We start from the raw sequence: 27,339 nt of genomic DNA on the forward strand, positions 1-27,339 counted from the left end.
CTTAGTAGGGAGAGGTGGCTGGAAAGTTAAAAGTGCGCCACGGGCTGCCAGAGCTGGGATTCAGAGTGCTGCAATCCAGGGAGCAGGTGAGAGGGCTGCTGTCGCAGGGACCGAGACGAGTCCCTGACCCACTTTTGCGGTGGTGGTAGCTGCCACTGTCATTCCGCGCAGATGGTAGGGCGGGCTGGAGGGTCTGCCTTCGCTACTCAAGAGCTATACCCGGTGCGTACCTCCCCAACCCTGGAGCTCAAGGTGCTGGGTCAGGAAATCAGCGGCGAGAGGCGCGCGGAAGAGTTCCCTGCCGCTTAACCTTTTGCCGTCCCATTTACTGTGACTCACAGGTAGTAGAATCCTCTAGCTAGGGTAGTTCGTCGCTTCCACGTGCCGAGCTGGGATGGAACCTAGAGAGGACCCCCGAGATTCCTGCGCGGGGTTAGCCCGCGAAAGCTGCCCTGGGGAGATGTTCTGAATAAAAGTTGTCACTAATCCTAACATGGCACACCCCTAACTTGAGAATTGACACTTCTGGAGGAGAATTTCAGGTGTTTTGTTCCGCGGTGGAATCTGTAGTCCAAATACAAGTCGTTTGAGCCTCAGTTTCCCGTTCAGAGATGTAAGAAAATCGCATCCAAGCCCTGACTCCATTTATCTGTGTAGACTGGCGTCTACTACTCCCCACTTTGGTTCAGATCACCCTTTGGTGCACACAGGCAAAGGCACACATTGGGTAGTCCCCGGTCTTAGTAGGCGAGGATGGGTTTAGGGTTAGCTCCACCCAGGAACGGGGCAGCCCGCGTGGGGGTGCTCGCGAGGCGCTGCTCCCGCCTGTTGCTGTCATGCCGCCAGGTCCCGCCCTGGTGTGATAACTTGGGCTCCTCCTCCTTGGTCGTCTCCGGGAACTAAGCCCAGGCCCTACCTCCAGGACACTCTGACGCTCACGTAGATCAGGCAGCAGTCGCCCCATGAGGCCAGCGAGCAGGGGCCCGGGCTGCGGCGCCGCGGGAGAGGTAGGTGCCGACCCAGGCAAAGCAGACTCCTGGGGGGACTCGGGGCGGGTTGCAGGCACAACACTTGGGAGAATTCCTGGTGGGTTAGGGACTCGCCGACCTGCCCCTAGGGACTTGTTCACAGCCACCTTTTTAGACCCTGAGAAAAGACTGAACCAGACAGAAGTTTCAGAATAGTGCATGGCAGGCCCAGAGAGAAAGAGAGACGAGAAAGCTTTAAAAAAAAAAAAAAAGACTTGAGTGGCAACTTGTAGAGTTGCTGGAAGGCGGACCTGTTGCAATTTGAGTGTCCTGGAGAAAAGGACTTCTTCAGCCTAGGCAGGAAAGGAAATGGTCTATTTGGCAGAGATGCCGAAGAGCCAGGGAAAAAGTGGACCACAGAAGTAGACTAGGGCCATTTAAGAGAAAATTAGTGGACAGATCAACAGGGCCTTGTTAGCAACCCGGGAGGTCAGAGCTGGAAGGGACCTTAAAAGAGAGCCATTAGAGTTCGCTTATTAAACCTCAGCTGGGCAGAGGCATTCTTAGGCCAGTGCTCTGCGGGCTGCCGTCGGACATTATTAGATGGTGTGGGCTGTCTCATGCAGAGTTCCCTAAGCGCTCATTACACACTTCTATTCACAAACATTTATTTCCAAGGATTGAGGGGTATGCGTTAAAGGCTGTAATAATTAGTGTCTGTGGGGGAAACGATGCCAACTTTACACGTGTAATCAGCTAAGCATTTGGGGAGAGAATTGCTGAACGGGGAAGGAGTGAACGCTGGTGTCGTGCGACCTGGTTGTGGGTGGGCTACTTCTAATCTAGTTTTCACGTCGGGGAAGGAAGAGGTACGGAAAAAAAGGCACAACCAGAAGCTCAGTTGCTTCAAACTAGCAAGGTCGTGGGGCTATTTTATGTTCAGGCATGTCAATCTTAAATATCTTTAGACTGGCCGGTATCTTGAAAGATCACATCACTTCCCTAGAACAGGGAAGGTGTTTCTGCAAGAGTCCCCAGACGTGGCCCAGGCCCTCATCAGAGGCAGGCAACCTCTGAGGCTTCCGTGTGAAAGCAAAGTATGTGCCTGTCCTGGGGGAAATAGCTCCTCATGCTTTCAGGAGCGGGTCCTGCTAGTGGTGTCCGGAGCCTAAGTCACCCTCCACTGCGCAGAGGGGCATCCCCGGTCTCTGTTTCTGCCTGTTTCCTCCGTAGAAGGCAAGGCTGGAGCAGTCAGGGTTGGAGGCACTAGAAGGCTGAGGTATATCAAGTCATGTGCGGGTGTGAATGTGTTTCCTGAAGCACCTATCCAGGTGTCTTCCTTTTAGCGGGCTTTACTGCCTGTCTCAGTTTCTGGGAGTACTTCTGAGTGGCCATTCTCCTCATTGGGATGTGGGGACACTCCGAGCAGAAAGTCAGGAAAGCTAAACTCCAACAAGCACTTTGGTGCGCTGATTCTTGGTTAATAAAAGCTGGCAGACTGTTCCCTGAGGCCGACCATCACATTATACCCTGGAGAGAGGCCACAAGGGCAAATGTCCTTAACCTGTAGCGATGGCGACATCCAGACAGCATGAAGGGCTTCTAAGCCAGGCCTGCTTATGCAATTTCACAGGGCAGGAGTCCCAGCGGTAACTCCTGGGCCATCATAGCCTCATATTTGCCTTTCATGGATGAGTCTTGCAAAAAAAAAACAAAACCCAACCAAACAAACAAACAAACAAAAAAACGGGTGTGTGTGTGGAGGTTTGTGAAAATGCTCATAGGATTGTCTCCTTAGCTCTGGCTCTGATTAGAAACACATCTCTCCAACCTCAATTCGGCTGGTTCTTACAGTTCAGTAACAAAGGGAGTCCCCATGGCAAGTGTCCATCCTTAGGGTCCGGTAGTACAAGCTGGCCAATGCCTTCAGCACCACTCTTTAACCCGAAAGACCAGAATGCAAGATCGTGCGTGCTCTCCTGTGTTGCAAAGGAGCAGCAGAGTCTCCGGCGGGCGTTGGTACTCTGCTTCCACAGTAGCTTGAGAATTTTGCACCATTTTCTAACAAGCTGCTAAAAAGAAAAAGAAAAAGGGAAAAACCCTTTCAGGAAAGCGTGGCTGAGGCTGGTCCTCAAGCTTTGAGGAGCTACCGAGGGACAAGGGACACCCGTCCTTGTGCTGACTCAAGCCAGGAGGAAGTGCCTATGGGGGAGGGATTTCTCTTCCCCCCACTCACTCCCAGCTTTTCAGGGGTGGGCAGCAGGGAGGGCTGGAATGCAGAGAAGGAACTGCTGTGCGAGTGGTGTTCAGTTGTAACGCATATTTAAACAGAGCACGGAACGTTGAAATGGGAGAGTAGTTCTAACATAAAATTTTGCAGTGGACATGAATAACTAAAACTCAGACAATTTGTTAAATCCTTTAAAAAAAAAAACAAACGAGTTAGTCAACACATTGATCATTGGCAAAGCCAGCTCAGTCCTAATTTCCCCTGTCCAGGGACAGTCTTGTGCGCGGACATAAGATCAGACCCAGCAGATGTGTTCTGAATCTGTTCACGGGATTGCTTCCTTAACTAGAAGGGAAGTAGTGAGACACTGGGTTTGTGGGTGCAAGAAGCCCTTAGCTACGGCCACTTGGGAAAGCACGCAGATGCAAAGGCAAGGCAGGATAAGCAGGCGTCTTGCACCCACACAGCCAGTGTATATAAACAAAACAAAAAGTAAAGAGAGAGCCTGATACGTCTTTGTTCTCTGTCCTCTTTCCCTCCCCCCTTCTCTCTCTCTCTCTCTCTCTCTCTCTCTCTCTCTCTCTCTGTGTGTGTGTGTGTGTGTGTGTCCTCTCCTTTTTTTTTTTCTTTTTTTCTTCCCAGAGACAGGATTTCTATGTGTAGTCCTAGATATCCTGGACTCATTCTGTAGATCAGGCTGGCCCTGAACTTACAGATCTGCCTGCCTCTGCCTCCCAGGCACTGGGATCAAAGGTGTGCGCCACCACTCCAGGGCCATTTTTTTCCCTCACTATGTATTTGGTTAATCAGATTCAGAAGTTGAAAGAAAGAGTATTTTAGTAAGAGTATGCATAGTCCCCCAGCAGTTGCCAAAAGATGAGCAACTTGTCAAAAGACTTTACTTTTCAGGTAGCCATGGTGTCCCGCGAGCCAGGCCTATCCCTGCCACATGACACCTTTACTAGCCTCATCCCTTCACTTTAGCCAGAAGACGGCAGATGTTTGGAAATTATAATCTCAGACTTGACACGTCCTGGAACTCGATCTGTAGACCAGCTTGGCCTTGAACTCAAAGACCTGCCTCTGCCTCCAGAGCACTGGACTTAAAGGCATGCACCACCACCACCAGCCAGCCAGATTTGAGATTTTAATCCAGGTTTTATTACTAGCTTCTTTCTTCAGCTCAGACCATTGTTAAGTGTCCTATAAATCTGCCATTGTAAGGAGAAGGATAAAAAGATGTTTGGCTTTAGTGAGGTTAAGTGTCAGAGTAGTTTTGAATGTTTTCTTACGGTCATTTTTTTCCCCCTGATTATAGAAGCAGTATTGTTTTAGAAGCTATAAGGAAACACAAAGCAGGAAACAACTTTAAGGAAATATGTCACATGCATAGTCTGACATTTTTAACCATAGAATGGTCCCTACTATCTGCAGGCGATGCATAATAAGGCTCCCAGGCATCCGAAAGCCCAGAATACTCTATGTATTTTTCTATACTTTCTGCAGCACTGCTCCACAGTTCCAGAGGTCATCTCTCTTTCTATGTTATATGCCCACGTACCTCGCTCACATCACTGCCCTTCTTCCTTAGGGTGATTGATTATTAAGTAAACTAAAGGTGCCTTGAACAACCACCTTGTAATCCTGAAGTAGGCTGATATCCTAGATGGCTACAGGTCCCTGATGGGCTGGTGGCATATGTATCATGGACATGTGGGCTATGGGACGATTGACTTCTGAGGAAGGAGCGAGACTCCACCAGGTGGGGATAGCTCAGAATGAATGATGCGCAATTTAAACGTATCAACCGCTTACTTACGGAATCTTTGTTTTAGTAATTTTTTGAACCACGATTGAACATAAAGAGCTAAAACCATGTGAAGCAAAAGCAATGAGAGTGTAGTGTATCTCTGCTCATCTTTCTGCATACATAATATTTTCTCTTATATCTGGAATTCGTGTACAACTTTGCTCCTTTTCACGTTAATAGTACATGATAAAAATTTTAGGTAGGCACAGTGGCCCACACCTTTAATCCCAGCACTTGGGAAAGAGAGGCAGGCAGATCTCTAAGTTTTGGGTTAGCCTGGTTAAGTTTTGGGCTAGCGTGGTTAAGTTTTGGGCTAGCCTGGTTAAGTTTTGGGTTAGCCTGGTTAAGTTTTGGGCTAGCCTGGTTAAGTTTTGGGTTAGCCTGATTAAGTTTTGGGTTAGCCTGGTTAAGTTTTGGGCTAGCCTGGTTAAGTTTTGGGCTAGCCTGGTTAAGTTTTGGGTTAGCCTGATTAAGTTTTGGGTTAGCCTGGTTAAGTTTTGGGCTAGCCTGGTTAAGTTTTGGGCTAGCCTGGTTGTTGTACATATTTAGTTCTAGTTCAACAAGGCTTATATAGTGAGACACACACCCCCCCTTCTCGGAAAAGCAAAACACAAATAAAGTCCAAAACATAAGTACATTTTCCATGCCATTTAAATACTTTTTCTAATAATGAATTTAGTGGTATAAAATTTAGTGGACATGGCACAGTTGATTTTATGTGGCATCCTTAGTGGGCATTTTCTCATTACTTCTCCTTCTGTTAATTTCTGTACTTTTTAATTATTTATTTAGGGTAAATAATATTGTATGCACTATCGGAGTAAAATGATAAGAGCATCTAGAAAGATTATACCAATTTGATAATAAAAAAAGATCTTGTCTTATAATTCTTTGCTAATCCACTAGGTAAAAACAGGCATTTCCAATGTAACTTTTCTTTATTTTTGGTCTTAACTAATTTATTATAGACATAATTTCACTATTGAGTCCAGGCAAGCATTGAACTTCCTCCCTCAGCCTTCTGAGTAGCTAATGTTGCAGGCATGAGCCATCAGATTCAACGTCCACTTGAGTTTCTTAAATTACTTTTAAGACCACACAGTTTGTATATTCGTGAGCCACTTTTTTTTTTAATGTAGCATCTGTTAATGTTCTTTTTCTTTGCTCATTCTTCTGTGTGGACTGTTTGACTTTGTTACTACTTTGTAAGAATTCTATATTTCAAATTAATAACTCCTAATTGTCATGCTTTTTGAAAAATATTTTCCAAGTTTGTAATCTTTTGGGGTTTGTTTATATTCTTGCTTACAGAAAAATATGGCTTTAATTAAGGTAATTAAATGTCTTCTAGTGTGATTACATTTCCTTTTTTGTTTTTGTTTTTTTTTGTTGGTGGTGGTGTTTTTTGGTTTTGTTGTTGTTGTTGTTTGTTTGTTTGTTTGTTTTTTGGTTTTTTGAGACAGGTTTTCTCTGTGTAGCCTTGGCTGTCCTGGACTCACTTTGTAGACCAGGTTGGCCTCGAACTCACAGCAATCCGCCTGCCTCTGCCTCCTGAGTACTGGGATTAAAGGCGTGTGCCACCACGCCGGCTACATTTCCTTTTTTGTTTTTGTTTTTTGAGACAACGTTTCTTTTGTAGCCCTGGCTGATGTAGATTTGCTTTGTAGACCAGGCTGGCCTGTAACTCACCGAGATCCTCCTGCCTCTTGCCTCCTGAGTGCTGGGAATTACTTTGTCACAGCTCTCACCACTTTGGGCTACTTTTAATTCTTATGACACCTGTTACTGCCTACAGCCAAGCAAACATCTACCTGTATGTCAAAGTATGAAGAAACTACTCATTCCTTTTCAAAAGAAAAGTATACCAGAACACAAAAACCTCCCATAAGTTTGGTGAAAATAAGTCTGTGCCCATTTTCATCACTGAGTCTCAATGTATAATAGCTTAATGCCTGATACATGCTAAACACCAAGTCAATATTTATGTTATAAATTTGATGCTTTTATATTGGATTAAGTGAGTATTTATTGTTAAAGCTATAAGATCACACTCTATACCTGTTAGAATGGTTATCTTTCAAAAAGATAAAAGTGGTGGATATGCAAATTAATGCAACCACTACAGAAAATACTGTGGGGTTTCTAAAAAAATTTAAAATGACCATGTGATTCAGTGATGCTACTACAGGAAGTGTGTTCAAAGGGTAGGAAATTAATATGTTGAGGTGACATCCGTAGTTCCATAGTCATGTAACTATGGAACACCCAACATATGAAATCTAGCTAAGTGTCTCGCCGTGGGTGAGTGGACAAAGAATATGTATAGACAGTGGTGTGCTGCTCAGTCGTAGACAAGGATGAAATAGTGTCGTCATAGAAACATGGAGATGAGCCTAGAAGGCACCGTGCTAAGTGCAATAAGCCAACCACAGAAAGCCAAGTGCACATATGTAGAATCTATGGTGGCTGCCAGATGCTGGGCATTGAGGAACTGGGGAAATAAATGTCCATCAAAAGACAACTCTTAAATTCCAAAGGAGGAATACATTCAAGAAATCCATCGCATCATGGCAGTAATGTAGACCAGGCTGGCCTCAAACTCACAGCTATCCACCTGCCTCTGCCTCGAGTGCTGGGATTAAAGGCATGCACCACCACTGCCTGGCTGGAAACTATAATTCTTAATGCCCTTTTTTATTTTCCTCAGTGGCATATTAGCATACAGGAGGCCGTAACACATCTCTGCAGAAAACCCTCATGAATTAGGCTTGAAATGATTGAGTTCCCTGCTCTTTTCTTTGTTGGTTTTAATCTTAGCTTTACTTTCCATCCCTGCCCCTCACCCCGAGCTGGTGCCCCCCTCCAACACAGTCTCTGCTGAAACCTGTGGCACTACACCGGAGCATGAGCCCGGAAGAAAGGCAACATTGTTTGTCGGTCTCTGCCTGAAAAAAAAAAAGGCTTTAAACATCTATCTGACCTCTTTTCCGTTTTCTCTCATCTCCCTTTTGCCAGACTTCTAGCTTGCTTGCCTAGAGTGATGGCTGTGGACATCGAGTACAGCTACAGCAGCATGGCCCCTTCTCTGCGCAGGGAGCGCTTCACTTTCAAGATCTCCCCCAAACTGAGCAAGCCACTGCGGCCTTGTATTCAGCTGGGCAGCAAAGATGAAGGCAGCAGCGGAATGGCGGCCCCCACCGTGCAGGAGAAGAAGACGAAAAAGCGGGTGTCCTTCGCCGACAACCAGGGGCTGGCCCTGACAATGGTCAAAGTGTTCTCAGAATTCGATGACCCGCTAGATATTCCCTTTAACATCACAGAGCTCCTAGACAACATCGTGAGTCTGACGACAGCGGAGAGCGAGAGCTTTGTTCTGGATTTCCCGCAGCCTTCCGCGGATTACTTAGACTTCAGAAATCGGCTTCAGACCAACCATGTCTGCCTCGAAAATTGTGTGCTGAAGGACAAAGCCATCGCGGGGACCGTGAAGGTCCAGAACCTGGCATTCGAGAAAGTGGTGAAGATCAGAATGACCTTCGACACCTGGAAAAACTTCACCGACTTCCCTTGTCAGTACGTGAAGGACACGTATGCTGGTTCGGACCGGGACACGTTCTCCTTTGACATCAGCTTACCTGAGAAGATTCAGTCTTATGAAAGGATGGAGTTTGCCGTGTGCTTTGAGTGTAACGGCCAGGCCTACTGGGACAGCAACAAAGGCAAAAACTACAGGATCATCCGGGCTGAACTCCGATCCACTCAGGGAATGATTGAGCCGTACAATGGACCGGATTTCGGAATATCCTTTGACCAGTTTGGAAGCCCTCGGTGTTCCTTTGGCCTGTTTCCAGAGTGGCCTAGTTATCTGGGCTATGAAAAGCTGGGGCCCTACTACTAATGCCTGCGCTTGACAGTCTGTCTGTCGCTCTGATCAAGATGGAGGAGAGAACGCAAGACAAGAGTGAAGTTGAACTGCCCGTTAGGCATGGTTTTTGAAAAGATAGGCTCCTGTTCACCTTTTTCTTAAACCAGCAAGTCCAGCGCGTTTCCATCACAACTGGTTTCTTGCCCAGAAGAGGGGAGGTGTGCTGATCCTCTGCGGCATCCGGGTTGGCCACAAGGGAATGCACGGGATGGTGCCAGAAGGGTCTGGAGAGGAGCCAAGCTGGCAAGAACGGAGGAAGCTGGCCTCTCCTCCGCTCTTAGAAAGTCAGTCACCCAGAAGCCAAATCTCCAGCCTTTTCCAGGCTTACCATTGACCTGGGGGGGCGACCCTCCCTGCCCCCACTTTTCCACGTGTTGCCTTCATTCCACATGTACTCGGAGCCGATCCCTGCCCCCCCCTCCCCCAACCAGCAGCCTCAGAAGAGGGACTGGGGCAGCCCATTTCTGGGCCACGTCATGTTCTACATTTCTGCCTCCCACCCTGCCACAGTCCGTGCAGACAAGACTATCAAAGCTTAAGTAGCTTGTGGCCAGCGTAGGCATTTCCTCACCCCCTCGTCCTGCCCTGACACCTCCTTTATATTCCAGCAGAGAGCAACGTACCAGTTACTGGAAAGTCACTGGTCCCTGCGTGGGGTCATGGGGCACAGCAGTGTAACAAGGTGGGACAGTCATAACTTTTAGCTTTTCCTCCTAGATTTTGGGGAAGCTTTCTAAGCACTCAATTTCACCTCGAGTTACCAGAAGACATCAAGACCCATTTCACCGGCCTGGCTGGTGTGTGAGCTGATTTTGTTATTAGAGAGTCATAGCTCTCCTCTCCTGGAGCATCCACTTCAAATGCTGTGTCTGAGACTTTCAAATAGCATGTCTGGCATATCCTCGAAGCCTCCAGAAAATGCTTAGGTTTGTCTGCGGTCTACAGTCATATTCAGGATGCTTTTACAAACCCCCAAGGACACTGATTGGGTGTTTTTATTTATGGTGTGTATTGTAAAGGGATAGGGGAGAAAAACCTCACCAAGTGTTTCTATGTTATTTTAAATGTTCGTCAACTCTGAAGCATGACTTTTTCTTAATCTCATTGGACTGCAGTGCATTATCAAATGCTATTTTTGAGACTCCTGGAACTTTTATACTGTTGGGCGGACCCCCAAAACCTGTGATTTTTCTCTTGGGTAAATTAAAATTATAGGAAAGACTGAAAACTATTTTTACATGCATATTTGTAAAAATTTAGGGGTGGTGTTCTGTTTTAGCAGTTTAGTAAAAGAAGTCTGTTTAATTTTTTTTTTTAACTGAAGTAAGGTCTCCCGGAGACAAGAGGAAAAAAAGTGCAGAGCTTCATGAGTTCAGAGATGGGGCCGTTTGACGTGGCTCTGTGCTCTCTGGCTTCATACGTTAGCGTCAAGCAGGTGTCAAGTGTTTTTGATCCTGGCATGTGTGGTTTATTTTTTATCTTAATTTTTTTCACTTTTGAAGTTTAAAGCGTTTAGACTTTTTAAATGCTATTTTGTATGATATCTTATTCCTAAAACTGATACTAGTGTGTGATCCGTGCTTTGTGTCTGGTGCCTCTCCCATGTGGGTAGCACTCGCTTTGCATGCTGATAGCTGTGGGGAAATCCACCTTTGTAAGTTAGGCTGAAATTGGGTAGAGGTTGTGTTTGATCGAAGCCTATCATATATCCGCTTACAGATGTATCATATATAGATGTTCTTTAAAAGTTCTGGATTTGGTGACCAGAGCTGCTAGGACTAAATTTGATGGAAGCAAAAACCAATCTCTTACGGGTTGAACATTTTATCTTGTGTTAAGAAAGAAGGCAGCCAGGGGCCTTGTAACTTACAGATTCTCAGACTAGAGATCATTTTCAGGAGAAAAGGGCCCCGAATAACTACAGAGTAAGGTCTGCTCAGTGCTATGGAGCGATGATCTTCATTCTGTGTCAAAAGAGGAAAAATGGTAATTCTGTGTTATGTGTCTCTCCTAAAACAGACATAACCACCATCACCCCCTTTTTACCCAGATTTGCCCCAGCTTTCTTGCTAGGGGCACTGATTGAAAGTCCCCCCCCCCTCACCTCCCACCCCTGCCAACACACCTGGGGTGCACAGCCCACGGCTCAGCTTGGCCGGCATGTCTTCACCTGCTTGCCAGGACCCTTCCTGCTGAAGCAGCCCGTCTGCTTGGCTTCCCTCATCAAGGCCGTCAATCACTGAAACTCCAAAGACCCTTTTCTTCTGTTTTCTGCCTCCAGCACGGTCCTGCTTTTGACCCAGTCTGTCCCATGACTCTGAGATTAGCCTTGGGAGCTGCATTGAGAGACTCCATGCTCCATTCATAATCATAGTTCGCCGTTGTAGACAAACCTACACACCTCAGACGATGACAGGCCCCTTGCTTGAGGATCCCCCCCCCCCTGCAAACTTGATCTGGAGCTCTGCCTTCCTGAGAGTCTTGGTTATGGTGATGAATGGCCCCGGAACCCCCAGACGCCGTAATCCAGGAAGGGATGGCAACTCCATTTTGTGTTGCGTATTTATTTTCCCCAATTCCCCTGCGCTTGCTTTTGAAAAAAAAAATGGGTACAATAAATAAGCTGGACTATAAAAGCTTATATGATAACCAAGTTTTTAATGTTGCTTGCAAGGAACATTCGAGTGTTACAAGAATCCTTTATAGGAGAGCTAGTAAATAATAGAAGCCTGTGGGTCCTCCAGAAACGGAAGCAGCTTGAGTCATTGGTGGGAGATATTTTATCCCTGAGATATATAGTCTTGGTGGCTCTTTGTTCTGGGAAGGTCTGCATATAACGGTGTCTCCTGGCAGATCACAGAAACTGGAGATAAGATGTCCTGGAAGTCATGGGATCTTACCTATGGTGGAATCTTCCAGATTCACCCGAAGACACTTTGGTGGTGTTCCTGAAGTAGGGAACAGCAGGTAAGAGAGCAGTAGTTTCTCCTGCTGAGGTCTGTTAGGTCCCCTCAGCTCAACCTGCAAAGCTGTGACTGTTTCCACGGTTTTGCTGCTAGTTCCCAGAGCCCCTCTGGGGGCACGAGGATACTTCTAGAATACACACGTGATGATGTCACACTTCTGCTTTAATGTGAATATTCAACTGACGACTTGTCATCATTGTACGCTTTAAAGTGCCTTGTCCAGAAACTTCTGCATGTTTTTAAGAACTATTTTTGTATACAATGGTAGAGGGGAAATGCACTTTAAAAATCACAAGTATGGATGGTTTTTTTTTTGTTTTGTTTTGTTTTTTCTGTATGTGTGCGTGTGGTAGAGGAGAGTGGTTTCTCTGTATCTGTCTCAAAAGTTAAAAGTAATAAACACCAAAACAAAAGGAAACAAAACTGAAACTATGCTTCTATTTTTAGCTTCAGAAGGGGGCATATTTTAAGTCGAAAATCTTTTTTCAATCTACACCTGGTTTTGCTTTGTTTCTAAGGTATAGGTTGTATTCAGTGGATGTGGAAAAGGGGGAAGGCTTGCAGGATGGGAAGGGAGGCATTGCTTCACAGTATGCCAGGGAGGAGAGACAGGTCACTATCCTCTACTCACCTTAGTCATCCAAGGTCACAGCTCTCCCCCCCTCCCCCCACCTGCAGATATTGAAGGGTAGAGCGGACAGCCACGGGGAAACTACCTGTGGCTGTCTCAGCTTTGACTTGCTTGATCATAGAGACTCATAATCCAGGACAATAAACCATCTACTGGCGTGGCCTCCCCTCTCCCATTGAATGGCAGATAAGATTTTCAGGAAGCTCAAAAGAAGGGATGGGGGGGGGGAGGGACAGGGTAAAGTTCCTGCTATCCTCCCCTTCCTCAACCCCCCCTCCCACCCCGCAGCAGCCTCCCACTGGGAAAGGCCCTAGCAGCACAGCTGTGGAATAGTAGAGTGGACAAAAAATTGTGCAGCTAGTATGCAGATGCAGCCGTGAGCTCCACCTATAGCTGTGGCAGCTTGAACATGAAAAGTCTCCCAGACTGGTCCGCAGCTTGTGGTGCTGTTTTGGGAGATTGCAGGAATTTTAAGAGGCGGGGCCGTGGTTGGAGGAGGTAAACAGCTAGTGGGGAAGGAAGTATGCGCACACCTCTTGCCTCCTTTCCCTTCCCACCCTCCCCCACACCCCATCTTTTTCCAGGCTGCCCTGAAGTGAGCTACTTGGGACACCCACACTTACTCTACCGTGGTGTTCTGCCTCGCCAAAGGACCGTGCCACTAGAATGAACTGACCCATGACAGCAGCCATGATCCGAAAATAAAGTCACTTTCAAGTTGCTCTCTGACATTTGTCACAGTGGTGTGATACTGCCACACTGGCTTTCTCAAGAAACTTAAACACTGCCCACAGTTGCCGTTGCAGGAATGGAAAGAAATGCAATACTGCTTTTTATTATTATTATTATTATAAATGAATTCAGTAGAGTTTTATAATCATTAACTGTGAATCTATCATCTAGTCTCTAAGGTAACCGGTATAAAAACTGATAGAAAAAGAGAAACAAGGTCCCCAGAATTGCGAGTGCCCAACTCTAAGACATTCAGTGCAACGGTAGCTGCTCAGCTGCTGTATGCAAAGCAGGGCTCTATGCTTTTTCCAGCCACTCCTCTGTATGCACACAAGCCCCGAGACTGCACAGTGGATCTGGGAGCCACAGAAAGACCTTGCAAATCAGAGTCTGGGTTCTATTGTTTTCTGTTTTAGTTTTAGGCAGTCTTCTCTATTCCACCTTAGGTAGACCAGGGTGGCCTGGAATTTAGAGAGCTGCCTGCCCCTGCCTCTGCCTCTGGCACACTGTGATTTAAGGTATGAGCCACCACACCCAGCTCTGAGTTCTGATCTCAGCTGTTGACCTCTCAGGCTTCCCGTACCTACCTGGTCAATTGCCCTACTGAAGTGAACACTGGTTAACAGAGTGAGAGTAAAGGAACTAGGAGCCAGAATGGTGGCTTGTGTGCTTTTGGGATTTGCGTCCTGTAGGAAGGACCAGGAGGCGTGGAGTAAGCCACGCTCTTGATCATTATCAGACTTTCTAGAATCATTACTGTTAAAGCCGCAAAGAACAGCAGAGAACACTCACTATGGCAGTGGTCCTCAACCTTCTTAAAGCTGCAGCCTTTAATACAGTTCTTCATGCGGTTGAGGAGCTCTCTAAGAGGCCCAGGCATGGCTTACACGGCACCAGCAGATCTTGCCTTCCCTCTTCCTTTTCCCCTGTTAAATCAGTAATTACATCCCTAAAGCGCAGCCCCCGAGGTCTAGTCCCTTATTTGGCTACTGACTCATTCCTGACCACCAAGGTCCAACTATCAAAACACCAACGCCCAGGAACCAAAATTCATTATTTGGCTACACTGGCCAACCTGAGCTATCAGGACTTAGCAAGTTGTCTTAACACAGACTTCCCCTCCCTCCCTTTTTTTTCTCCTTAAAAACCCACTCCTCCAAAAACACCTGCTGTCTGTCTTTCTCCTATCCAGAGGTAGCCCCGCCCTGCCTCATACCTTTGGGGTAATAAATCTCCTTTATGCTAAGAAGTTGGTGTCTGGGTATGTTCTCTGCTGAGTCCCAGGGGCCGGCCCCCTTAAAGTAGTGACTCCCAATCATAAGACTATTTTCATAGCTGATTTGTAACTCTAATTTGTCTACTGTTATGAATTGTAAGGTAGATATCTGATATATTTCCAATGGTCTTAGGCAACTCCAGCGAAAGGCTCATTCAGACCCCCAAAGGAGGCGTGACCCACAGGTTGAGGACCGCTGATCTAGAAGGAGAGAGATGGGAGCTCTGAGTGTTCCGTCACTGCTCAGGGCCCATTACGAGAAGAAGGCGTGCTTGTGTGCTCGTTTCTGTTTTCCCCAGTTCCCTTGAACTAAAGAGTTGCAAAGAGCTGAGAGGAAGCTGAGAAGAACGGCAGGGCTTTGTGATGGAGCCACTCGGTTCCCAGGGCTGGAGGAAGAGGCCCATCCCTTCCGAGGACTTTCTCTGCACATACTAGGACCACAGACTAGTAAGGATAAAAGGCAGAAGGAAATGAGTCTGTCTTTGATGGCCTTAGGGGACATCAGGACGTGACCGAGGGAAGGAAACAATGGAGCCTGTCGTTACTGAGGTTCCAAGAGAGAAGTGGGATTCTTGGCCCCCATATCCTCCACTGTAAGGCCCTCCTCACCCCCCCCCCAATTTTTTTGTTGTAGTGTAAGGTAGGAAAGTTTTGGCCAAACTTCACTTTCCTCTGTCCCGTCCTTGGAGCAGGAGAGCAATGGGCGCTCCCTGGCTGACTCATGCTGTCCCCAGGGATCCTCTGGTAGGTCCCGTGCTCGAGTTGAAGTCAGTCCACAAACAGTGACATACCTCCCCTCAGGCTGGGCCTGAGATCTGACAGAAATTGGACAGGAACATACCTTTTTCCCACCTCTGGGCCCCAGATATCAATAACGATTTCAGACTTTGGTCATCTACCCAAAACTGGAAGCCTGGCATCCAGTTAAGTAGTTAGTTGGCAAGCTTGTCCTACAAGGTACATTGTTGTATGTGTATATATATCTTAGTTGTTGTTTCTTCTTTCCTCTTCCTTTTTTTTTTTTAATTTGAAAACCATAAAAAGAAAAGGAAAAAAAGGTCCTTTCCTCATAGGCTGTATTATAAACAAGACAAGGTCGAGTTGGATCTCTACTCATAGTTTGTCAGTTCTGGTGAAGAGGACACATGAGAGGAGACTTGTTGAAGAAGTGGGGCAAGAGGTTATTTTCTTTCTGGGCCTTTGGAGTATTCAGTATGGCCCACGGCCATAGTGTACAGGACTAGGTTCTGGCAGGATAGTGCTTTGTGGGGGAGGGGGGCAAGGGGGGGAGGGAATGATTTATTATAACAGAGTGGTGGTTTAGCCTGTGGTTTCAGCATGTTTCTGTTGGTTGGGTTTTCTGTTTCCTAATTGTAGTGCTGATAGCCAAAAGCCCTCTGGAAATTATAGTCAATTCACTCTTAACAGTAGCTTGTTTAGAAGGAAAGGGGTTATTAATGGTTTGAGCTTATTCCATGCTATGGCCTTCGCCCATCCAACCACACCCCTCTGCCCAACACGGAGGCCATGGCAGAGCTCCCAGGGGAGTGTGTGGACAGACACTGGAGCCTAGAAGTATGCCATATCCCAGGCTCAGGAAGTAAGTAACTCCACTGTGCAGCTGAGGACTTGTCAGCTATGGACTCTCAGCTTTGTAGCTCTATATCCAGACAAGTTCCAGAGTTCTCATATGCTCGGAGACCAAGAAGGTGTGTGCCCATCTCCAAAGCCTCCAGAGTAGTGGTTCTCAACCTGTGGGTTGTGACTCTCCTTAAGGGCTACATATAGGATGTACTGCATATCAGATACCGTATTTTTTTTGGACTATAAGACGCACCTGACCCAGTTTTTAAAGCAGTAAAACAAGAAAAACGGTAAGAACAGCAATCGGAGCATAAGGCACACCCTAATTACACCCCACACACAGACACACATATACTTTTTGTGGGGGGGGGGAAGTGTGTCTCATGGTCTGAAAACTACGGTATTTACATCACACAACAGTAGCAAATTTACAATTAGGAAGTAGCAACAGACATAACTTTAGGGTTGGGAGTCACCCATAACATGAGAAATTGAATTAAGGGGTCACAACATTAGGAAAGTTGAGAAGCATTTCTCTAGTAGACCTTGGTCTTGGTCATGAAGACCCCTCTCCCTTCCTGGTAGCAACCATGAGGTGGGGGCATGAATGTCCTACCTTCTACGCGCTGATGCTCTCTCCAGAAGGTATTGACCACTACCCAAGTCCTGAGGGTGCTCTGTCATGTCAGGACGATCTTCCTTAGTGCTGGGGGTACTTGAAAGGTCTTGAGGAGTCCTTTGTAGACAAGAAAGTAACCATGCCAGCAAAGCTTGTCTTTGCAGTGTTGGATCTGGTTTGAGATTAGAGAAAAAAAAGAAATATTCCACTTGAATAAGTGCACTGCTAGGTTAGGTGAGAAATCCCTCTGTCCCTGACAGAGCCTAGGATTCTATTGCCTTGGTCAGACATCTCGGTCTTTTTTTTAAAGACATGATACTAGCTAGGTAAGATTTATTAATATATAGCATTGTATTAGAAATTGCTTTATTAGTTTCAAGTTGGCATACAAATTAAGAGGTTTGTCACGCCATCTTTATGCACAGGCACCATTAGATTTTATTCTCACTCATGCTTTTCCGCAATGACCTTCCTGTACTTCCTCCCTACTCCCCGTTGCTTCCTTTCTGCCTTTGTTTTCTTTCTGTTGTTGTGATAAACTCCATCACCAAAAGCAGCTTGCGGAGGACAGGGTTTATTTGGCAAACATGTGCTTATCACTGTCCATAATTGAGGGAAATCAGGGCAGGATCATAAGCAAAAACTGAGCCAAGAGCCTATGGCTTGCTGAGCTTTCTTTTCTTTCCTTTCTTCCTTCCTCCCTCCCTTCTTTTTCTTCCTTCCTTCCTTCCTTCCTTTCTTTCTTTCTGATTTTAATAATTTTAATTTTAATTTTATTATATGTGTCTTGGTGTGAGGATGTCAGATCACCTGGACCTGGTGTCACAGATATTTGCAAGGTGCCATGTGGGTGCTGGGAATTGAACGCAGGTCTTCTGGAAGAACAGTCAGTGCTCTTAACTGCTGAGCACCCATCTCTCCAGCCCTCTCGGCTTGCTCTCTTATACAACCCAGGGATAGCTGCCCATGGGTAGCAATGTCCACAGTGGGCTGAGTCCTTTCACAACAGTTATTAAATAAACGAATGCCCCCCAAACATATGCCCACAGGCCAACCTGTCATAGGCAACTCCTCACCTAAGGCTCTCTCTTCCCAGGTGATTTTCACTTGTGTCAAGCTGGCCAAAACTAACCTGCACACCTGCCTCCCATTACTCTATTCTCCCACCACCCTTAAAAACTCATCCTTCCCTATTTTTTAAAATAAATTAACAATCACCACTGGTCACTTATTTATTGATCTCCATGATGACACACCCATCCAAGTGTCATTGAACCGCTTTAGAAACCAGCTCTGCACATTTGCACAAGCAGCAAACCCATATTAATGTGAATTCCGCAGATGCTTTTTTAAAAAATCAGTTCATCAATCACTTTACTGCACTGAAACCATCTGACTTTATATTCCTTACGCATTATATGAGAGAAAAGAGAAGAAAAGGGAGAAGAGGAGAAGAGAGGAGAAAGGAGGGAGAGGAGGGGAGGGGAAGAGAAAGAAGAGAGGAGAGGAGGGGAGGGGAGGGGAGGGGAGGGGAGAGGAGGGGAGAGGAGAGAGGAGAGAAAAGGAGAACAGAGGGGAGGGAAGGAGGGGGAGGGCAGGAGAGACTCTGATATGAAAAATCAAAAGCAATGTGTTTTCCTGGCAAAGACTCCCTCTGCACCAGTTGACTTTTCTGCACTGGAATGGTATGATTTCTCCAGAAGTTCTCCAGCCAGGAAGTGAAAGTGATGCTCTGCTGGCAGTGGCTGGGGCAGGAGAAAATGACAAAGGCACTCCAGCTGCTGTGCTCTGGCTGAGCCCACTCCCTAGCTCAATCCTTTTTCCCAGGCAGAGAATGCAGAGAGGCTGTCCCCAGTTGTAGCTGCAGTGCTGAGCAGCAGGGAACACAACCCAGAATAGCTGGTACTTCTCCAACTCCATGAGGTAATCGAATATTTCCTTATGTCAATTATTTTTTACTAAAAATAAATTTTCATACAATATATTTTGATCACGGTTCCCCTCCCACCAACTCCTTCCAGTTCCTCTCACCCCTTACACACACACACACACACACACACACACACACACACACACACACACACACACACACGCCCAACTCCATCTTCTTTCTCTTTAGAAAACTAACAAGCCAAATAAAACAAAACAAACAAACAACAACAACAACAAAACCCTGGAATTAAAAAAACAAAGCATAAGAAACACACACACACACACACACACACACACACACACACACACACACACACGGCAAAATAGAAAAGGAACTGCCACGCTTGGCGTGAATGGGTTGAAAGTGAGTGGCTGGCGAGGTGCTGGGTTCAACCCCCAGCATCAGAAAGAGAAGACAATTGCCCATCACGGGCACTACAGGAGATGGGGCGGCTTTAAAACCCCTCCCCAAGGCAACTTCCCAAGCTTTCTGTGCTGTAGAAACAGGACCTTGAGAACCTTCCCTTTAGAGCAAGAGTGACACCCCTCCTGCTCCCTGGCTCCTGACTGCAGCTGCAGGGGGTCCTAAAAGAAAAGCAAACTGAACAAAAGCTCTGCTGGAGGGAACCGCTTAACTCTCTACCATGCAAACAGACTCTGGATATGTTTTGGCTATATTAAGGATAATTATCATCTCCTTCACAAAAAAAATAATCCATAGTTGAATTTCTTATAGTCATTCGTATGTGGTTTTCATTTACATTCATAACTCAAATTGCCTGGCAAGACAATTTCTATATCACACTAATAACATTACATAAAAATAAAATCCTGGGTGCTTGTGATTAGGACCACGTGTTCGAGGAAGTGTACAGAAAAAGACACAGTGCATCAAGAAAGCAAAGAGAATCCATCAATGGTTATTTTAATTTTCCCCAGATTATGCATACTTCACTCTGGCTATTTTTTTAAATATGAAATTCAGCTGGAGATAGTTGGCATTTCTGTTTTTGAAACAATGAAACCGTTACTTTGAGATCATTGTTGGTTCACATGCAGTAGGAAGAAGTGACATAGAGAGATTCCACTTAGTGCCACATTCCTACTTTCTTTACTAGCAACATCTGGCAAAACTGAAACGCAAAGTCATCACCAAGATGGTAACATCAGTCCAGGAAGATACAAAATAGTTTCCCCACAAAGAACTCTTATTTCAGGTCTTTGACAACCTCCCCACATTTCCCCCTTCACGCCTTTCCTCTTGCGTCCATCCCCTACCATGGTCCTTAACTACTGGCAGCCACTAAGTTGCGCGATGCATGCAAGCACGCAATGCATAACACATGGGACTTGCTCTTCTTGCTCGGTGCGTGTGGTCCTATAGATTTCTCCCTCCATGTGTCAGTAGTTGCTGAGGACCATCCCGCTCCATGCATGCTCCATCCACATTTAACTTCTGCATTAATATATGGAAGAGTATTTGATGTGCTTCTAGTTTGATGCTATTATGAATAAACATTATAGACATTCATATGCAGATATTTATGTACATGTACCCTTTTTATTATTTCTGTAAGGAAAGTGCTCAAAAGGAAACTTTCTGGGTCATATGATAGCCTGTATTTAGTTTTTATAAGAAGCTGCCGAGCTTTCCTGGGGTGGACTATATCTTTTCACAATGCTATCAGTAATGTAGCCAACATCTCTGCATCCTTGTCAGTATCTGGTGCTCTGACTAGTTTCTACTGCAGCAATTCTGACACACGTGTCATGACAGGAAAATTATTCTGAATTATTCTGAATCATCCCACAGGCTTATTCGCCATCTGTACAACTTCTTTGGTAAAATGTCTTTTCATATCTTTTGCCCGTTTTTGATTGGTTGTTTTGTTTTTCCATCACGGTTGACTCTGGGGAGTTTTTCATATATTTTAGGGGCTAGCCCTTCGTCAAGTGTGCTGTCCCTCAGTCTTTACACTTTCTTCATCCTTCTCTTATTGACTTTCTCGGAGCTGAAGGTTTACAGTAGCAATACTCTCATTTATGGATCCGTGCTGTTAATGCCAGTGTAAGGGGTCTTTGCTTAGACCTAGATTCTAAAGATTTTCCTCTATGTTTTCTTATAAAAGGTTTTCTAGTTTCTAGAATGATGGATCAGCACTTAAAAGCACTAGCTGATCTTCCAGAGGACCTGGGTTCAGTTCCCAGCACCCAAACGGCAGCTCACAACTGTGACTCCCGTTCCGAGGGATGCCATGATCTCTCCTGGCTTCTTTGGGCATCAATCATGCAAGTGGTATGCAGACACACAACCAGAAAATACACTCATGCACATAAGTCTTTAAAAAGCTTTCCATTTTTATTTTTAAAATTTAAATATATGGTCCATGTTCACGGCATCTACTAGATCCGTTGTGCTCTGTGGGTGGCCTCACACACGTGAACATATGGGCAGCACAAACTGGACTCAGCGAGCTGGTTAAAACAAAAGAACTTAAAGTTGGGAGGGAGGAGGGGGGGGATGAGGGATAGATGTGAGAGGGGTAAGGGAGAGCACAGGGAGGCTATTATCAAAATACAATGTATGGATTATGACTTTCTAAAAAGAAATCAATAAAATACATTTAAAAAAATAAATGTTGATCTGTTGGTTGGAAAATGTTATGAGGTAGGCCTGATTCTTTTTGACTATGGATGTCCACCTGCCTCAGAACCGCTTACTGGAAACACCATCTTTTCTTCATAGAACTGCATTTGAGTCTTTGTCCCAAAAGAGCAGATGGACACCGTAGAATAGTTTATTTGTAGGTTATCTATGCTGATCTATTATGTCCAGGCCTGTCACTGTGTTATATTATCCTGTCTGACTTCCATGTAGTTAGACCTAAAATGAAGTAGAGTGATCTCTTTCAGTTTTATTATTTTAGCTATCACAAGATTTGTATCTTTTCATATAAACCATACGATAATTTTGTCTTTGCGAAAACCATGCTGAGATTTTGATCAAAATTTCGTTACATCTACCAATCAATTTGGGAAGAATTGACATATTCACTGCAGTGAGTGTTCCGGTCCACGAACAGAAGGTGTCTTTTTGTTTGTCTAGTCATCCTTAATTTCTTTAGTAAGCATTGTGCCATCTATTTCCAGGATACAAAATACAAAATCCTGCTGATACTGTATATCAGCACGTCAGTTTATTTTGAGTGACTTTAAATTAAATTATACTCTCAATTTTAATTTTGGCATGTTTGCAGTTAGTTATATAGAAATATATACAGAATATATTATTAACAGAGTACAGAATACAGAAATGTAATTGGTGTGTGTGTGTGTGTGTGTATCTTATACCTTACAAGTATACTGATTCACTTATTAGATCCAGGAGGGGCTTTATTTATTTATTTACATGTTTTTTTTATTATTTTAAAATAGCTGGGATTGTCTACATAGACATCTATGTCATCCGAAGCTACGAAAGTTCAATTTCTTCCTTTTCAAACCGTGTGACATTTACTTCTTTGCTGTGGTTACTTGCAGTCGCTGGTTGTCTGGTCCCTTGTTGGATGGGGGTAATGACACTCTTTCTCTTTACCTTGTTCTTGGTCTTAGAGGAAAGGCTGTCTTGCATGTTGCTTGAACATGTTGGCCACAAGCTTTCTATAGCTGCTCTTTATGTCAACTTGAAGAAAATTTCCTTTAGTCCTAGTATGAGAAAGTTATTTCCTTGTTGTCTTTTGTTTTTATCCTGAGTCAAATGCTCATCTTATACAAATTGATATTATTATGTAATTGGTTTTTGAATGTTGGTCCTATTTGTCCATGGTGTATAAATCTTTTCATATTTTTTTAAAAATTGTATTTCTCTTTTGTGATGCTAAGGATCAAAGCCAGGGTAGCACAATACTAAGTAAGTGTTCTACCACTGAGCCACATACCCAGCTTTTCTCATATACTGATAGATGTGATTTGCCATCTGTCTTGGTTACAGTTAATGTTGCTGTATTAGACACTATGAGCAAAGGCAACTTGGGGAGGAAGGAGTTTATCTCAGTTCACATAGTTATTTGAAGGGAAGTCAGGTCAGAGACTCATGGCAGGAATATGGAGGCAGGAATGGGAGTGAAAGCCATAGCGCAGTGCTATATACTGGCTTGCTCTCCATGCCTTGCTCAGCCTGGTCTCTCATCCCAGCCAGGATCACATGCCCCGGGTGATAACATCCATGGTGTGCTGGACCCTCACATACCAACGATTAAGTAATAAGATGCCTCACAGGGCAATCCTGGTGGAAGCCTTTGCTCTTTTGTAGCTCCCTCCTCTCAGATAATTATCTTGTGTCAAGTTGACCAGAAACATCAACCAGGGTACAGATATTTTGTTGAGGATGTTTGCATATAAAATTATAATTAATATTGGTCTGATTTGGGTATCAAGTCAGTACTAGCCTCGTAAAATGAAACAAATATTATTTCCTTTTTTGGAGGCAGGAGGCAGGCCATGGAAAAAGTTTTGCTTTTTAAAAATGTTTCCTGGAATTCACCATTAACACGTTCTGGGCCCAGATATTTTCTTTCTGACAGCTTTAAAGTTACAAATTGAATAGTTTTAATACTTACAGAGACTATTAATCAATATTTCAGTGATTTTTTTTTTGGCACAGACTCTTAAACATTTGACACTAGATAAATTTTTAATTGTTTTTTCAGTCAATTTTCATTTTCCATAGACTATTTCTAAATTAAAGAGGGCATCAAAAATAATCAACCATACACATGCTTACATAATGAATATTCTTGTCTACTGTGCACAGTTGTTTATATATTTCAGAAGCTTTGATAAATTTTAAGTGTGTCAAAACTTGCCTAAACAAAACTTTACTAGGTATGATAATATAGTCTGGTATTTTCTATCCCATTACATTCATAAAATACTGGTTGTCACATTAAAGCCATTTCAAGATCCATTAAACTATTCTAACAGCAATTGGAAAAATGCTGATTTCTATATTCTCTATTGTCTTTTCTACCTTTGACAGTGTATAATTTTGTGGGTCTATTATTCTCACTTCTTTTCTTAGATACAACACAAGGCCTATTAGACACGTATGCCAGTAATTTTAAAATGAATTTCCAAAGTATATTGTAGATAGTTCACATTTACAACAAATGCAGCCATTTTTTACAGAGAGAGAGGGATGAAGAAGAACGTGAGAAATTGCTTTGCCTTTATTTCAAGAATTAAAGTATTGTGGAAAGAAAAGCAACAAGGGGGGGGGGGAAGGAATCCAGCTATTGATCTTTTAGTATAAACACTGTGACAGAGCACTTTGTTTTAAAAAAAATTAAAATATGGGATATGAAAAGCAGGTTACCAAGAAGAGACTTGATACCCTATGAACATATACAGGGGGAGGTAATCCCCCTCAGGCACAGTCATAGGGGAGGGGAATAAGGGGAAAATGGGAGGGAGGGAAGAATGGGAGGATACAAGGGATGGGATAACCATTGAGATGTAACAAGAATAAATTAATAAAGTTAAAAAAAAAAAAGAAGAAAAGGTCGCTGAGAGCAGTGGAGCTTGGGATCCTACTGCAGTCTTCCATCACTGGGGGAAGGGTGTCCTGAGGGATTACGGATGAAGTTCTGCAGTCTGGAAGTCAAAAAGTGAAGCTGAGGGTGGTAGACGGCAGGGCGACTCCTGGCTGCCCCTGAGCTAGGCATAAAGCAGTTCTTGGTGCCTTCTGCTAATCTTTCTGTTAACTGCAAAAACAGAAAACAACAACAAAACAGTGAGGGGGGGCGGGGAGGCTGGACTTCAGTGTGCAGATGATGACCTTTCCTGTATTATCACAGGCCACAGTTCCAGGTTTTCTTATCTATCTCTGGGCTATCAGTCAGGCTGTAGCTGTATCATCAGGCCCGAGTGAGCATCTGCAGAAATGAACGCTGAGAGACAGGCGGTCCAGCCTTCCATTTTATAAATGCAAAGCAAGAGCCCCAGGGAGGTTAGGAGACTTGCTGAAAGCCCAGAACTAACAAAATGGCAGAAGTGAGCCTGGAACTAGTGTCCAGACTGTATCCTAAGCCTAGCTGGCCAGCTTCTCAGTGCCGAGAGTACCGTGATGCAGTTCAGCGGACTTGCCACGTCTACATCCATGATCACCCTTGCATTGGCGTCAGCCAGCCTAAGAGGCAGATAAGGAGGCCAAGAAGGATGGAAGGAGAGAAAGTGACATACAGAAGAGCTCTGGTCCCTCCTCTCCCTTGCTAGTAGCTAATCAATTTGGGTCTTATCTGTACTAAGTAAAGGTGACTTGAAGCACTGCAGAAAACCAGACACAAACCCTCACTCGCGGTTGCAGTTCGGTCTGGCTGGGAAAGCCTGGGGCCATCCACCATTAGCCAGCCCCTAATTGTAACTGGCTGTGCGTGACTACAAAAGGCTACCGTTCTATCACTGGTCCCCCACCCCACCCCCCTGGCATTTGCACTTCATCCGGAAGGGTTCTGTAGGAAATAGGAGCTCGTCTGAGCAACAGTGAAGCCTGAAAATAGGGACATATTTACTGTTTAGTATTAATGTCAAAAAATCCAAACTCCAGCGCTCTTGATGGCTTCTTAGTTTACTCGGGTCTGGACTAAGGGTTTCACTGAGATCTGACGTGTAGTAGGCGGGTGCCTAGAAGATGCAGAAGCAGCCACACAGTCACCTCTCTTCTTTACAACTATTTTGCTCTGATCTGCTGGTGGCCTAGGCACATAGTCCCCCATAAACATGATGGGTAGGCTGACATGAACACATCACAAGCTGAACCCCTATGTGGGAGCACCCTTTATACTTCGCATTGTGTGTAGTGGGGGTTGGGGGCTTCATCGGCATTGGAGTGGGACAAGCTACTATAATGGAAGACTGTGCTGTAAGGAAAAAGTACAACTTTTTCGTACAACAGGGAAATCAATTGTTTCTTGTTCTCGTTTCATTAGGCACAATGCGAGTCTAGACCAGTTGACAAGCATTCTGCTGACTCCACAGTGTTGAAACCAGCACTGACAGCCCCATTCCTGCTATTAGAGCCTGGGCCAAAATACACTGCAGAATGCATAAATACCATCTCCTCCCACCCTCCTGGCCATGAGCACAGCTTGAAAGTAGACTTAGAGGACTTAAGACCATTTTATTTCAGTCTTAGTGTCATCCAGGTAGCTGGGCTGTCTGCCTTCCAGGTTCAGTGCTAAAGTGCAGCACCAAGCAAAAAGGGGAGCCTTGCAAGCACTCCTCATTCAGCTGTTGCCTACTTTTCCTTCTAATTAAGAAGCAACACTTCTTTGGCTTCCTTTTACGCTGTCCCTAAATCAGCCCCACAGGCACTGGGCAGGCAAGGTACATGTGTGAGAGTGTCCAGGGTGAAGAGGGAGCATCGTCAGGGACAGCGGGCATCATCTGGCAACGGGTCCTCCTCAAGGACAGTACCAGCTCTGGGCCAGAGGCGGCGCTGTGCAGTTGAGAGAATGGGTATGTACAGGGCCGTGAGCAAGCAAAGGAAGGATGACAGATAAATGAAAACAGCCGCGTGGATAGAAAGGCATGTATGCACATGTCTCCTAGCCCCGCCCCCCCCAGGGGGCCTAGAAGCAGCAACACTCTGGCAGCAAAGGGAAGACTTAACAGCAAGATCGTGCTTTCTAAATATACAGATATATTTATAGGTATGATATATGAAAAGAGAACAAAGCCCTGAGATGACTGGACTGGCTGACCCAGAAATAGGGCAGGAAAAGTGTCAAATATCTTAATGCAATTGGTGGAGAAGTTTCTGAAAAGGCTGAGAATGCAGCTCTGTAGTAGGATTACCTGTGGAGTATGTGTAAAGGCCCTGAGTTCAGTTCCTACAACCACCCTGTGCGTGTGCACGCGCGCGCGCGCGCGCGCACACACACACACACACACACACACACACACACACGCAGAGCCACATATAAAAAAGAAAAACCATAGTAGTCACATGTTTGGGACTCTGTCAAAAATCTAGATCAACTTGAGTATCAAAATAACTAATGACAATTATTTCATTTATTTATTATTTACATTTGTATTCTTTATTATCCCATTGAATAACAAATGACTTGTAAATGAGTTTTAAAATGGGGGATGAGACAGTTCATCTGTTCAGAGGAATGCCAGCTATTAAATATATAGGGAATGATACAATTAGAAAATTGCAAAAAGTCCAGCAAAAAGCACTAGTTAGTGCTAAAACAAATAACGGAGGGCTAGGGGGAATGACTTTGTCAGGAAAGTTCTTGCCACACAAATGTGAAGACCTTAGTTTGAGACCTTAGTAGACAACTCTAATCCCAGAGCTGGGAAGGCATACACAAGAAGAACCCAGACCAATAAATTACTGACCAGTAAATCTATCTGAACTGGAAAGATCTAGCTTCCCTGAGAGACTCTGTCTCAAGCTATAAAGAGGAGAGTAACTGAGAAATACCCTCAACATGGAGCTCCAGCCTTCACACATACATGACACACATGCATGTATATGCACACACATACATGTACATGCACACACAGACATGCACACCCATGCACAGATCAGTGACCATAGACTGGGTAATGGAATATTTACCTAATACTACTCACATTTTTAAAAAAGTAACCTT

At 44.8% G+C, this 27,339-nt stretch overlaps 1 protein-coding gene across 2 annotated transcripts; it reads left to right on the top strand.

The window, feature by feature from the left end:
* On the top strand, positions 1–10,161 carry PPP1R3B (protein phosphatase 1 regulatory subunit 3B). 2 transcript variants are annotated; one of them, XM_084758650.1, is made up of 2 exons: positions 1–86; positions 8,024–10,161. In XM_084758650.1, the coding sequence occupies exon 2, from the start codon at positions 8,049–8,051 to the stop codon at positions 8,904–8,906; it is 858 nt and encodes a 285-aa protein (XP_084614776.1). In that variant the 5' UTR covers positions 1–86; positions 8,024–8,048; the 3' UTR covers positions 8,907–10,161. The 2 variants fall into 2 exon arrangements, with proteins under 2 accessions (XP_084614776.1, XP_084614775.1); XM_084758649.1 differs by lacking the exon at positions 1–86 and adding an exon at positions 899–1,007.
* Positions 10,162–27,339: the final 17,178 nt, after the last annotated feature.

This window comes from Acomys minous (genome assembly GCF_964271855.1).
Source record: "Acomys minous genome assembly, chromosome: 15".
Classification (NCBI taxonomy): Eukaryota; Metazoa; Chordata; class Mammalia; order Rodentia; family Muridae; genus Acomys; species Acomys minous.